The 14,969-nt window shown below is 48.5% G+C and overlaps 1 protein-coding gene across 1 annotated transcript in view; it reads left to right on the forward strand.

The window, feature by feature from the left end:
- The window catches only part of PCBD1 (pterin-4 alpha-carbinolamine dehydratase 1), a 38,586-nt gene extending 25,217 nt beyond the window's left edge, over nucleotides 1–13,369 (forward strand). The window contains exons 2-4 of the mRNA XM_075347257.1: nucleotides 8,242–8,373; nucleotides 8,608–8,688; nucleotides 12,913–13,369. Of these exons, the coding sequence (XP_075203372.1) occupies nucleotides 8,242–8,373; nucleotides 8,608–8,688; nucleotides 12,913–13,011 (312 nt within the window). The 3' untranslated portion in view covers nucleotides 13,012–13,369. The remainder of the gene's footprint in view (nucleotides 1–8,241; nucleotides 8,374–8,607; nucleotides 8,689–12,912) is intronic.
- The last annotated feature ends 1,600 nt before the right edge of the window (nucleotides 13,370–14,969 follow it).

Below are 14,969 nucleotides of genomic sequence, written 5' to 3' on the forward strand. Positions count from 1 at the left end.
AGCACACGGACACACGTATGCTCCACACGTACACACGGTCCATGGCAGAACACGCACGTGAGCGCAGACCCATTGATTTTAATGGGTCTACGTGTGCCCGTGTCTCCGGTAGGTGAGGAAAAGGACCAAACACGTACCGGAGACAAGGACGTGTGAAAGAGGCCAACCTAAAAGGTGTCAACCAGTGTGGAGAGTGACCTGGTGCCCCACAGCACCTATGCTTCAACGTGGGGTCTCCATGACTCCAGGCCACTCCATTCCACTCCACAGAATTGTTGCAGCAATTGCCACCACAAAGCAATAACACAAGTGAAAGGCATTATAGAACTTCCCTCCCACATGGTCTCAGACTAGGTGCTGAGAGCATAAATAGGTAGAACCACATTTGCAGTCTCAATGAGGAACAGGTGGGTTTAATTGGTGGAGACTGCAATATGGATGCCAGACAGTTTCTTGAGATCATGACACTGCCTGAGAACTTGTCCATGGTAAGATTGTTTGTTTTGTTTTAAAATAATGTGCCTTTCACTTGGTTTTGGAACTGTGAGGTGGCCATTGTTCCTCTTGTGTTTTGTGCTGTGGTGCACCCTGGAGTCATGCCTTGTAGTATGGGAGATTTGGGATTTGGGGCACCAGGTTGCCCATGTTGGTGGAGCACCATCACTTTAATGGTCGGGGAACCCACTAAGAGGTTGGCTGAGTGGGCTTTATACAGTCTGAACACCATTTTAAAGTATTTGTCTGTGTGTGGTTTTTTTTATTTTTTTTTTATTTTTTTTATTTTATATATATATATATATATATATCTATCTCAATGTAGATGTCTTGGATGTGCGGTCGTTTGTCTTTATCTAGCGCTCTGGTATATTCCCCATAATGAGTAGGCCCTTCTGTTTCCTTTTACATCAGTTACACAACAGATTCATTTTAGACATAACCTCTCAGTTCTTAAAGTGGAATAGACAAAGTTCCCAAATGTGATGCAGCTAAAGATGGGGCGGTTGGGGGGGGGGTGGGGGGACTATATTTAATACTTCAATTAAGTGTCCTACCTCAACCAGTTCACTTTCTACCAAGAACAGCTAAATTAATGTAAAATTATGAAACTTAATAGTAATTAGAGATGAGCGAACTGGTCCCGGTTCGGCTCGAGGTCGGTTCGCCGAACGGGGTCCCGTTCGAGTTCGGCTCGTCGAATGTTCGACGAACCGAACTCGAACTGCATAGGAAACAATGGCAGGCAATCACAAACACATAAAAACACCTAGAAAACACCCTCAAAGGTGTCCAAAAGGTCAAACAACTCACAACACAAACACATGGGAAAGTGACAAGGACATATACTTATGCAAAAACAAAAGAGCTGGACAAGGAAAAAGAGGAGGAGACACAGATATAGGCATGGCACGCCCTTCTAAAGTCATGTAAAACACCGCAAGGTGACTCCAAGCGGAGTCTCCCTTTTTTTTCCAAAAAATTGTGCCCCACACACACCCACCCATTCAGTGGCAGCACTTGTGCCCTAGTTGTACACTTCACAGCTAGATTTGCATCAAGCACATTCCAAATCCACAAGCATTTACTCTCCCCAGGATGACACAGGGGTTGTAAATTCCTTCTGGATCCATGACTTGTTCATTTTGATGAACGTCAGTCTGTCCACATTGTCACTGGACAGACGCGTGCGCTTATCTGTCAGCACACACCCAGCAGCACTGAAGACACGTTCAGAGACAACGCTGGCAGCTGGACACGACAAAATCTCCAAGGCGTAAGCTGAGAGCTCTGGCCATTTTTCGAGGTTTGAAGCCCAAAAGGAGCAAGGCTCCATTTGCAAAGTCATGGCATCGATGTTCATTTGGAGATACTCCTGTATCATCCTCTCCAGCCGTTGACTATGTGTCAGACTTGTTGTCTCTGGTGGCCTTTCAAAGGAGGGTCTAAAAAAATTATGAAAAGATTCCATAAAATTGCTGTTACCAGCACCAGATACGGTCCTACTGGTACGTGTAGACTGTTGAAGATGACGAGACCGTCCCATGTTTGTCAAGTTACAACTGGGAGATTCACTCCCTGCACCTGCACGGTTGTTTGGTGGAAAAGCGGATCTAAGATCGAGTAACAGCTTCTGCTGATACTCTTGCATACGTGCGTCCCTTTCTATGGCTGGAATTATGTCACAAAATTTGGACTTGTACCGGGGATCTAATAGTGTGGCAAGCCAGTAGTCATCATCACTTCTAATTTTGACAATACGAGGGTCATGTTGGAGGTAGTGCAACAAGAAGGCACTCATGTTTCTTGCGCAGCCATGCGGACCAAGTCCACGCTGTGTTTGTGGCATAGAGGTGCTAACCGTTCTTTCTTCCTCTGACATCTCCCCCCCCCAACCTCTTTCAACTGAAATTTGACCAAGGTCTCCCTCATCTGCTGAGTCTTCCATGTCCATGGACAGTTCGTCCTCCATTTCTTCATGTTCTCCTGCACCTTCCTCAACATCTCGCCTGCTACCATGCGCCCTTGTTGATCCCTGTCCCCCATGCTGCCATGCCTGGCGCCTTGGTGATGATTAACGTCTGGACCTTGGTGATGTTGTTGTGTCTTGCGCATATGAATCCTCCTGTAGTTCATCCCCTTCCTGTTGTCCCACCCCCTGACTCCGAATAGTGTTTAGCGTGTGTTCCAGCATGTAAATGTCGCCACACTACATTTTAGGCGATGAACCGGCAGGCCGAAAGACTTCTGGAGCGATGCAAGTCTCTCAGCTGCGGCGCTTGAACGGCGGAAGTGAGCAGACAGTTTTTGTGCCCTGTTCAGAAGGCCATCTAGGTCGGGATACTGTGTTTAAAAATTGCTGCACGACAAGGTTCAACACGTGAGCCATACAAGGTACGTGTGTCACCTTGCCCAGGCGAAGGGCCGCACCCAGGTTTGCAGCATTGTCGCACACGGCCTTACCAGGCTGCAGGTTGAGTGGAGACAACCATTTATTAAACTCTGACCGCAGAGCTGACCACAACTCCTCAGCTGTGTGACTCCTATTCCCAAGACATGTCAAGCTAAAGACCGCCTGATGCCGTTGCGCTCTGCTGCCAGCATAGTAATGAGGGGTGCGTGATTCCTTCTGCGCAGTGAGAACGCTGGTGGCCTGACCAGGCAGGCTTGGGGTGGAGGTGGAGGACCCAGATGAGGTCGAGGAGGCAGAAGCAGTGGCAGAACTTGGACAGACAGAGGATTAACACACAAGTCGTGGGGACGGCAAGACTTGTGCAGCAGACTTTTCACCATCTATCACCATAGTTACCCAGTGCCCAGTGAGCGACATGTAACGTCCCTGTCCATGCTTACTGGTCCAAGTATCGGTGGTGAAATGCACCCGTTCACACAGAGTTTCTCAATGAAGCGGTGATGTTGTGTGCGACATGCTGGTGTAGCGCGGGCACACCTTTCTTAGAAAAGTAGTGGCAACTAGGATCTGGTACTGGGCCACAGCGACAGACATAAGGTCTCTAAAATCCTGTGTCCACTAGGCGGAAAGGCAGCATTTCTGTAGCCAACAGCTTGCAGAGGGATAGAATCAACCTCTTAGCTTTGTCATGGGTCGCAGGAAATGGCCTTTTATTTGTCCACATCTGAGGGACAGAGATCTGGCTGCTGTGTGTAGACGGTGTTGAGTAGGGTGTCCCTGGAAAAATGCAGGTTTGTGAGGAAAGTGCAGGCGGAGACATGATGTTGCCTTCATCCAAAGTTGGTGCTATCGATGTCTGAGAAAGCTGTACACACTCACTTGTTTCCCCTTCCAAAACAACTGACGACCTACCAAGCAAACTGCCTGTTGCGGTTACAGTGGTGGAAGTTGTGGGTTGAAAAACAGGTGTGACAGCTGTCCCCACAGTCCTAGAAGATGAAGAGCGCACGGATGCACTGGAAGGGGCAGGCGGTGGATGGTTCGCTCCGCTAGGCCGCATTGCAGCACGGTGAGCTTCCCACCGGGACCTATGATATTTATTCATGTGACGATTCATGGAAGAAGTTGTCAAACTGCTGAGGTTTTGACCTCTACTAACAGAATCATGACAAATGTTACATATCACATGAGTTGGGCGATCTTTTTCGATGTGAAAAAAGGCCCAGGCTAGGCAAGGCTTAGAGGCCATGCGACCTGTTGATCCACCCCGAATAATGCTCATAGGCAGAGTGGTGGCTGAGGATGCAGTTGTAGACGTGCTACCAGTGCTCCGACTCTGTCCAGGAAGGCGCAAGGTAACTTCGTCGTCGGTTGCATCCTCCTCCACCGCCTCTGTTGACCTCCTCGAGTGCCTGACTGTGGGTTGACAGTAGGTGGGATCTAGAACTTCATCATCAATTGTTGTGTTTGCACTCCCCTCCCCCTCAGACCGAGCCTCTTCTTGCCCTGACCGAATATTTAAGTTGTCATCCCAATCGGGTATCTGCGTCTCATCTTCATCAGTATGTTCCTCATTGTCTATAACCACAGGTGTTACAGTTTGTGACAAAGGGTCAACATTATGCTCAGAAACTTGGTCCTCACGGCCTGAATCTGAGTCACAAAGGTTCTGGGCATCACTGCAGACCATTTCCTGTTCTGTACTCACTGTAGCTTGGGAGCAGACCTCTGATTCCCAGGCTATAGTGTGACTGAACAGCTCTGCAGACTCAGCCATCTCAGTTCCACCATACTGTGCAGGGCTGATGGAGACTTCAGAGCTGGGAGAAATCAAGTGTGATTGGGATGACAACTCAGAGGACTGGTGTTTTTTGGATGCGGTACTTGAAGTGGCTGAGAGGGCACTTGTTGGACCACTTGAGATCCATTCAAGCATTTTCCTTTTTTGCCCATCATCTACCTTTGTTCCTGTTCGTGTCCGTAAAAAAGGGAGCACATCGGATTGTCCACGGTAAGTAGTAGACATCTTACTTTTGCTGGTAGATGGTCTATCTTCAGCAGATGATAATGGAGCTTTGCCACCTTCCCCACGGACAAAACCTTTTTTTTTCCTTTTCCACCACGCCTCTTCCCCTTTCCACCAGCATCTGTCATTTTGCCACTCATGTTGATTGCGACAAGATTGTGGACTGAAAATGTGGTAGTAAAAATTGAGAGGTGGTGTAGATTGCAGTGGTGGTCTAGCTTTATTAACAGCAGAATAATAAAGAATAAATATCCCTCTCAATGCAACTACGGCCCTTAAACTGGCAGCAAAAATTGCTAGTATAATGGCTTAGTTATAATGAGTTGGAGTGTGCAATGTAGGCAGAGGTGCTCTGCAAATGTCTTTGCACTAGTGTGACTATAGCAAAGTCCAATAGCCACGTTTAGGATGCCACTAGGTACACTGAGTGTTTGCTAGTATAATGGCTTAGTTATAATGAGTTGGAGTGTGCAGAGGACAGGAGGGTACAGTGCCAGGATTGTGGGGTCTGGGTAGAGGAATGGAAGCCTGCCTTTCTATTCCCTCCTAATAGGGAAATGCAGGGAGGAAATCCCTGACCTTGGCTACACAGACGCTGTCGCTGTTTTTAGGACCTGTCACCTTAACTCTGACCCTGCCGGTTTGAGCCCTTAAAAGGACTGCTAGAAAGTGCTCTCCCTAAGCTGTCCAGCGTTGTGTATGGAGCGCATACAGCTGTATCAGCGATAGGACAAAGGACAGAGCTGCGACAGTGATGTCTGACACCAAAGACGCAGAAGAGATAATGGCATCCTGGAGGAAAATGTCCGGTTTTATAATGCAGGGACATGTGACATGGACATCCTATTATTATTATTATTATTGTTTATTTATAGAGCACCATTGATTCCATGGTGCTGTACATGAGGGGGTTACATACAGAATACATGTACACGTTACAATAGACAGACTAGCACAGGGGGAAGAGGGCCCTGCCCTTGCGGGCTTACATCCTAAAGGATTTTGGGGAGGAGACAGTAGGTGGGGTGTAGGTGGGGCGGCAGCTCCGCACGGTGGTGGGGCGGCAGCTCCGCACGGGGGTGGGGCGGCAGCTCCGCACGGGGGTGGGGCGGCAGCTCCGCACGGGGGTGGGGCGGCAGCTCCGCACGGGGGTGGGGCGGCAGCTCCGCACGGGGGTGGGGCGGCAGCTCCGCACGGTGGTGGGGCGGCAGCTCCGCACGGGGGTGAAGCAGTGAGGTCATTGAAGGTTATAGGCATTTCTGAACAGATGAGTCTTTAGGTTCCGTTTGAAGCTTGCGAGTGTAGTAGATAGTCTGACGTGTTGAGGCAGTGAGTTCCAGGAGACTGGGGATGCTCGGGAGAAGTCTTGGAGTCGGTTGCATGAGGAGCGAATGAGAGAGGAGGATAGAAGGAGATCTTGGGAGGACCGGAGGTTACGTTTTGGAGTGTAGCGAGAGATTAGTTCAGAGATATATGGAGGAGACAGATTATGGATAGCTTTGTAGGTCAGTGTTAGTAATTTGAATTGGATACGGTGGAAGATTGGGAGCCAGTGGAGGGACTTGCAGAGAGGAGAAGCGGGGTGGTGTTGAGGAGAGAGGTGGATCAGTCGGGCAGCAGAGTTAAGGATGGACTGGAGAGGGGCGAGTGTGTTAGCAGGGAGACCACAGAGGAGGATGTTGCAGTAGTCGATGCGGGAGATTATGAGGGCGTGCACTAGAATTTTTGTAGATTGGGGATTGAGAAAAGGGCGGATTCTGGAGATATTTTTGAGTTGAAAACGGCAGGAGGTGGTGAGGGATTGGATGTGCGGTATGAAGGACAGGGCAGAGTCAAAGGTCACTCCGAGGCACCGAACTTTGGGTGCTGGGGAGAGCGTGATGTTATTAATTGTAATGGATAGATCAGGTGGAGAGTGCAGGGGAGATGGAGGAAAGATGATCAGTTCAGTTTTGGCCATATTGAGCTTTAGGAAGCGAGAGGAAAAGAAGGAAGATATAGCAGATAGGCACTCTGGGATTCTGGACAGCAGAGATGTGACATCTGGACCAGAGAGGTAGATCTGAGTGTCATCAGCATATAGGTGGTACTGGAAGCCATGGGACTTTATGAGTTGTCCCAGGCCAAATGTATAGATAGAAAAAAGTAAGGGTCCCAGGACAGAGCCTTGAGGGACACCAACAGAGAGAGAACGGGATGAAGAGGTTGTGTGGGAATGGGAGACACTAAAAGTGCGGTTGGAGAGGTATGAAGAGATCCAAGAGAGAGCGAGGTCTCTGACACCAAGGGAAGAGAGGATCTGTAGTAGCAGGGAGTGGTCAACAGTGTCAAAGGCTGAGGATAGGTCTAGAAGTAGGAGTACAGAGAAGTGGTTGTTAGCTTTGGCGGTAAGTAAGTCATTTGTGATTTTAGTCAGGGCAGTTTCAGTGGAATGATGTGGACGGAAGCCGGACTGTAGGTTGTCAAAGAGAGAGTTAGAGGAGAGGTGGGAGGAAAGTTCAGCATGGACATGCTGTTCCAGGAGTTTTGAGGCAAGTGGGAGTAGCGATATGGGTCGATAGCTGGTAGTAGAGGTTGGGTCGAGGGAAGGTTTCTTTAGGATAGGTGTGACTGTTGCATGCTTAAAGGCAGAAGGGAAGGTACCAGTTGTTAGAGATAGGTTGAAGAGATGGGATAAGGCGGGAATAAGGATAGTGGTGAGGTTGGGGAGGAGGTGGGATGGGATGGGGTCAAGTGCGCATGTAGTGAGGTGCGCTTTTGAGAGAAGATGTGCAAGCTCTCCTTCGGTGATAGTGGGGAGGAAGTTTATGGGGGAGGGGCAGTGGTCTGTTATATAAATCCTATCACACATGCCGTGGCTTCTCTGGCTAAAAGTCCACTTAGCTGTGTGTGTCTGGGATTGGCTGACATGCTGGCCCGCCCCACTACACGCGCGCGCTTAGGGAAGGAAGACAAGGAAAAAAAAAAAAATGGCGATCGCCATTATAGAAACAGCAGTGATCTGAAGGCGCTGTTCACTCACACTATACACTGAAATGTCATAATAGTGTGATTCACAGAGTGACTTACACTATTACAGCGGAAACCAAGCTAGGATTTAGCTGGTTTTTTGCTGCTAGAACCGTTCTCGAACGTTTCTAGAACTATCGAGCTTTTGAAAAAAGCTCGAGTTCTAGTTCGATCTAGAACAGCCCCCAAAATCACTCGAGCCCCGAACTGGAGAACCTCGAACCGCACTCAACTCTAATAGTAATGCATCTATTGATAATGTTATAGTAATACAGTATCTTTTACTGTGTATTCAAAGGCAGGAAAGGCTCACCGACTCAATGGAGAAGAACGAGATCAGCTCCTGCCTAACCTGAGGGCGGTTGGGTGGACTGAACTAGATGGCAGAGACGCTATATGCAAAGAATTCCACTTTAAAGACTTCAATAGGGTAAGCTTGACACAAAGCAATGAGGACATGATTTCTTCAAAGCCTTTGACCTTTGCAATTTGGTAGCTTAAGTTTTACAACATATTGAGCATGAAAACCTTAATATAGTGAAGCCTGCCCTTGTCTCTCTGAATCCTGATGACATTACTTCTGCTCACTATGAAAAAAAATTAACGTGAAAAAACGAATGCAAGAAGTTTAAATATTACATTCTCATTATTCTTCTTTGTGCAGGCTTTTGGATTCATGACCAGAGTTGCATTACAAGCTGAAAAGCTGGATCATCACCCTGAATGGTTCAATGTCTACAACAAGGTATGTCAAATTACATGGAAAAATGTATTAAAGGAGTTGTCCACAGCTTGGAATATAATGACCTATCCTGTATGAGCTAAGCGAGGGGAACCTGCCGCTCCTGCAGAACAGCACAGGGACTATGATTACGTCCATGGTCACACCTTCAGTATTTGTATGCCAAATTCAGTTGTGGTTGTTAAAATATGTCGTGCACGTGTTTCTATTATATTTTTTGCTCTGATTGTTCCAGTCCTGATTTTGGCTTACAAATCCTGAGGTAAAATATTGAAAGTGGCTTAAGGCTAAGTTCACACAGGGGCATTTCCAGTCTTGGTGTTAAGGCCCCGTCACACTAAGCAACATCGCTAGCAACATCGCTGCTAACGAACAACTTTTGTGACGTTGCTAGCGATGTTGCTGTGTGTGACATTCAGCAACAACCTGGCCCCTGCTGTGAGGTCGTTGGTTGTTGCTGAATGTCCTGGGCCATTTTTTAGTTGTTGCTGTCCCGCTGTGAAGCACAGATCGCTGTGTGTGACAGCGAGACAGCAACAACTAAATGTGCAGGCAGCAGGAACCGGCTTCTGTGGAGGCTGGTAACCACAGTAAACATCGGGTAACCAAGAAGCCCTGTCCTTGGTTACCCGATATTTACCTTTGTTACCAGCCTCTGCCGCTCACTGTCAGTGCCGGCTCCTGCTCTGTGCACATGTAGCTGCAGGACACATCGGGTTAATTAACCCAACGTGTGCTGTAGCTAGGAGAGCAGGGAGCCAGCGCTAAGCATTGTGCGCTGCTCCCTGCTCTGTGCACATTTAGCTGCTGCACACATCAGGTAATTAACCCGATGTGTGCTGTAACTAGGAGAGCAGGGAGCCAGCGCTAAGCGGTGTGCGCTGCTCCCTGCTCGTGTAGCTCCGTGCGCTGGTAACCAAGGTAAATATCGGGTTGGTTACCCGATATTTACTTTAGTTACCAAGCGCAGCATCTTCCACGCGGCGCTGGGGGCTGGTCACTGGTTGCTGGTGAGCTCACCAGCAACTCGTGTAGCGACGCTCCAGCGATCCCTGCCAGGTCAGGTTGCTGGTGGGATCGCTGGAGCGTCGCAGTGTGACATCTCACCAGCAACCTCCTAGCAACTTACCAGCGATCCCTATCGTTGTTGGGATCACTGGTAAGTTGCTTAGTGTGACTGGACCTTTAGTCTGCGGAGAAAAAGTTGTAGCATGCACTAGGGGGTCCTTTATTGACACACAGGGGGAAAGTCTTGTCCACAATTTGCAGATGTGATTGCAAAATCAGCAGTTGTCTGAACTTGGCCTTAAAGGGAATGTCACCACTTCTTTTTTTTTTTTTTTTTTTTTGGACTGTAAGGGTACTTTCACACCTGCATTCAGCGGAGTCCATCACTATGGAGAATAGCAGTCCGTTAACGCACTACGCAATTCTCCATAGACTTGTATGGACGACTCACTGTAACGCAAGTGTCAGCATTGCATCCGCTGGACGACGCAGCGTCGTTATTTTGATGCTGCGCCGGGCGGAACACAGCATGTAACTTTTTTTTTTTTTTTTTTTTTTTTAGCAGCGCAATCCACTGGATTTCACTGCTCATGCCCTCTCTAGCTCCCTGCACCCGTAACCAAGCAAAGTGCTTACCCTCGCTACGTGTGCAGGGAGCCCGACACTTCCCCGCTTGGCTCCGCCCCCTCCCGCACTCCACTTGTATGTACGCACACTCACCTGTCCTCAGCGCCATGGTCCCGCTCAGCTCCACCCACTCCTGACTCGGCACACATTCTCGGCTGCTGTGAGCGATCGGCCGATCGTTCACAATAGTCTGCCGCCGGTAAACTGTTTAAAAAAAAAAGGATTCCGCTGTGCCACTATATGCAACACATCCGTTGCATTGCGTTGTGTGACGGATACAGTTTAATGCAAGTGGGAAACTAGCCTAACCTGTAGCTACCATCAGTAGGCTCTTTGAGATATATATATCTAAGTGCCCAGGCCAGGGGTATAACATTAAAACCACTTTATAATACTTACCTAATGGTCGCGCTGTGGGCCTTATGGGTGTCTCTGTTGTTCAGTGCCAGCGCCGCCTCTTTTGGCCATCTGTTCTCCTTCTCTAGCTACGGTGCATGATGGGTCCTACGTCATACACACTCGCCGGCATTGAGGTCCTGAGCAGGCGCACTTTGATATGCCCTGAGCAGAGCAGATCAAAGTATTGTAGTGCACCTGCGCAGAACCGGCAAGTGTGTATGATGTAGCTGCGTCATGCACACTGGCTTCAGAAAGAGGACGAAGATGGCCAAAAGAGGAGGCTCCGACAACTGAGATGCCCATAAAGCCCACCGTGCGACCGTTGGGTAAGCATTGTAAAGTTTGGGGTTTTTTTTTGTTTTTTCTTGGTTATACCCCCGGCCTGGGCTCTTGTATACAGAATGTTAGAATGCTGTATATAAGAGACCGGTGGTGGCCGCAGCTTAGTCCAAAAAAGAGGTGACAGGTTCCCTTCAACTTCCTCAGTGCAGCTAACTTTCACTCTTGCATTTTTGTTTTATCCCTCTGTTTTCCCAGAGCAATTTTTTTTTTTTTTTTTTTTGTCGCAATATCAGGAGATCAAAACATAACATCTGTGCAGAAATGGTACCATTAAAAAAATGTCAGCTTGAGATGCAAAAAATAGCTAGTCACTGAGCCCTCATATCTCAACTGAGAACCCCCCCCCCCTCCTCCCCTAGATAAAGCTGTATAGGTTCACTTTTATCTATGAACTCATAACGACCTATCAGGTCGTGACAGGGTATTGCACAATCTGCCCTCCCGTGCAGTACCCACCTCCTTCTTGGTTATGGGTCCCCAACTACATGGTGTTGCCTACATCAGCTAACCAAATCCTAGGTACACTCTGCACCAAACACACCAGTGGACGGCTTGAGTGGTATAGTCGCCCACTTGGAGGTGGGAGGTCAGTGTCGTGAAGGAGAGGAGGAAGCGATCTAGGTGGCAGATGGTGGTCTGGGCCTAGAGGAGCTGGACCCCCGGTCGCAGGGGATCATGGCAAGGGGCATGAACTGTCGAAGGACAGCCGGTGGCCTCGCACAATTACCAGGCTGACACCAGGGTACGTGAACCCTAGATAAGGGAGTAGCTTCAGGCAAACTGACAATTTACCCGACGAGAACGGAGCCTTCAAGATCTGCTCTCCACCCGCTCCAAAATTGGGGTACTAGCGCAACGAGGGGGAAGGGACTTTCCACTAAACAGTCCAGAATATCCCAAGTGTGAACCCTGAGCAAGCTCCCACATGTAGCCTAGTGGGGAGTGGGACCCGGCAAGTTCCATACTACTGGGACCAACAGAAGTAAACTTAGTGCCAGGAGGCAGGTCACAGATCACCAGGCAGCACCATTGGGGACTGGACCTGATCTAGCTCTCCGCAGCAGTATCCAGAACTTTGGTTTATCCAGTTGTCAGTGTCAGCTTAATGGACTGAGTACGGAAGTGACCCCTTTGCATCCAACAGCACTCTACCTCAGTCACCGAGCCCTGGGGTATTCTCCTACCCGTGGAGGGTCACAACACCTGGCTGCCCCGTTCCATCCCTGTTCCTGCTAAATGACCCGGTGCCGCCGCTGATACGGGCCCCTCAAGGGGTTGGGGGGGGGGGGGGGTCTGAACTTTGCACCAGGGGCTATCAAACTCTAGTTACGCCACTGGTTCTTGGTAAGGTGAGTGCTGTTTCTTCTGGACATGGCTCCAGTGATAAAAAAAACAAACTTTTTTTTTGTTTATGCAAAAAATAAAAAAAAATAAATTCATTTTATGAACAAATGTTTTATTCCATTATGTTGCAAACTTAGGCAGCTGTAGCGAGGATATACTGTGTCCAGGATGCAGCACATCCAGATTGTGGGCATGGACCCTAAATGCAGGATTAGTTTCACACAAGAATACACAAGTTGATTACATACATTCTGTAATGTGCACTACAGGGCAGTCATGTCACTTACAAACTGAGATCCGGAGGCTTTATTTCCAGAATTTCTCACTTTTGTGCAATTCTAACTTGTCAAACTAAAACAGATGTAGATAGTAGCTTATTTTATCTATATTCAGGATTCAGCAGTCAGCTATTGTATACTAAAACAGTGCTGGATCCATTGTTACAGAAATACAGCTTCAAAATGAGTTAAGTAGTAATCGCTGACTTTTTTTTTTTTTGTGTTCTAGGTTCACATCACACTGAGCACTCATGAATGCGGAGGTATTACAGAGAGGGACATTAATCTTGCCAGCTTCATCGAACAAGCTGCAGCTACTCTGTCTTAACAAGAAGGGGCAGCACTGCCACACAACCATATATCCATAGGAAGCCAAAGTCACTGACCGGTGTTGGTGCCTTAATACCCAATATTTGTCTTATACCATCTCACAAATGTATGTCCAGTAGTTGAAACATCACTATGCCAATGATGGCACTCAAGTAATGTGTAATTATACTGCCAAAGCCTACATTGTGCACTATTGCAGTAGTGTTTATCATCTTGTGTCCTGGATGGGGAAAAAAAATCCCAGTCTTGATGTATAACAGTATTACTAATTTTATAGCAAATATATTATGTACTATTATTTTTATCCAGTTAATGTGTTAAAGGATTTTAATAAATGACGTATTTCTGCAAAATGATCTGTATGAGTTAACTACCTCTAAAACCTTCTATATTCATTGCTGTTAGGCCATGTTCACACCTGTGAATAGCTTTTATCTGTGGGTAGTGCAACAAAACGGTGATCTGAATATGAAGATTTTTGCAGCATTTCCTAGTTTTGTTTGTTTTGAGGTTTTGTTTTTCTTTTTTCTCTTTTTTTTTTTTTTTTTTTTTTTTTTTTTGCACACAAATGGAAGGAGGCTCCCAGGATGGGACATAGATACCAGGAGGACATATACACCAGGAAGGAGGCTGAAACCAATATGGGTACATGTATACCAGAATGTCTCCAGGAGGGGATATATATCAGGATGCCCCCAGGATGGTACATGTATACCTGAATGGGGACAATTATACAAAGAGGACCTATATACCAGGAAGGAGTGTTGTAAGTAGCATTGTGTGAGGTGGAGGGGGGGTTATTATACAGAGGGGCAGTGCATGATGGGATATTATACATAGGCAAGTGTGGGAGAGAGATTCTGGAGAGGGGAGGTATAAGGGGTGTATTAACTTTCTGAGAGAAATACTTCATTTTCTGGAACAAATTCAAGAGGTTTGGGGGGTGGAGCTTGTCTGGAGTCTAAAGGGGGCCAAAAATGTTGCCAGTATGGGGCCCTGGTCACACACGGAGGTGGGGATAAAATGCTCATTTTTAAAAGTCCCAACCGCTGTGACATCGGCAATGCTAATATTGAAGTTCTGTTAGTGTCGCGGGCGGCGGGGCGCTGCGCTCACCAACGCTCGGGTCCGGCGCTGCTGCTCAGTGGCTCGAGCGGTGGGCCGGATCTGGGGACTCGAGCGGCGCTCCTCGCCCGTGAGTGAAAGGGAGTGGTTTTGGTTTGGGGATTTTGTCCGTGACGCCACCCACGGTTGCGGTGAAGTTGGGACACCACCGCTGCTCTGGACGGGGATCCTGGGAGTGATGACAGGGAACAGCCGAGATGTTTCTCTCTCCCCTCTGTGGGTAGGGGGCCCGGTGATGGTGACTGTAAGATGGATGGCGTGTTTTGGTAAGGTGCAGGAGGGCAGCGCAGTGCCAGGCGGCACGGTAGTACTCACTCAGCCAATGACGCAGACGGGAGTCTCTGATAAATCAAACGGCTGGATGGACTGGTCCCGCAGCCGGCTGCGATGGTCACTCCCAGTAGGTTGGCGGTGACTGTCTCTCCCTGCACCCGTAATGTGTCTTCGGCTCCAATGGCTTCCCACTAGTAACCTGCTCCCCAGCGGTGTATTTGCCAGAGGAGCACCTTTTTTGCCCGCAGGCTCTGGCCCTGGGAACTCTAGCTGTGGCGGTAGCTGTCTTTCCCTTCATGGTTGAGCGGTTGCCTTCAGTCGGGTCTTTGCTGCTGGGAAACCCCGGAGGTTCCAGTCGCTGACGGATTTGACTGGTTTAACGGCGACTCCAAGCCTGGTCGGGGTCCGTAGGCCCTGCCGAATGGTGCTGGCTCCTCTTCGCTCCCCGGTCCGGTACCGGCGGGCCACCGCCCGACCCCGGTCCTTACGGTTGTGCGTCAATCGGCCTCGCCTGCAGACTGTCACCAGTCTGCCAACCTTGCTCTTAGGTGCCCGGGC

The sequence above is a fragment of the Anomaloglossus baeobatrachus genome, chromosome 5 (assembly GCF_048569485.1).
Source record: "Anomaloglossus baeobatrachus isolate aAnoBae1 chromosome 5, aAnoBae1.hap1, whole genome shotgun sequence".
NCBI lineage: Eukaryota > Metazoa > Chordata > Amphibia > Anura > Aromobatidae > Anomaloglossus > Anomaloglossus baeobatrachus.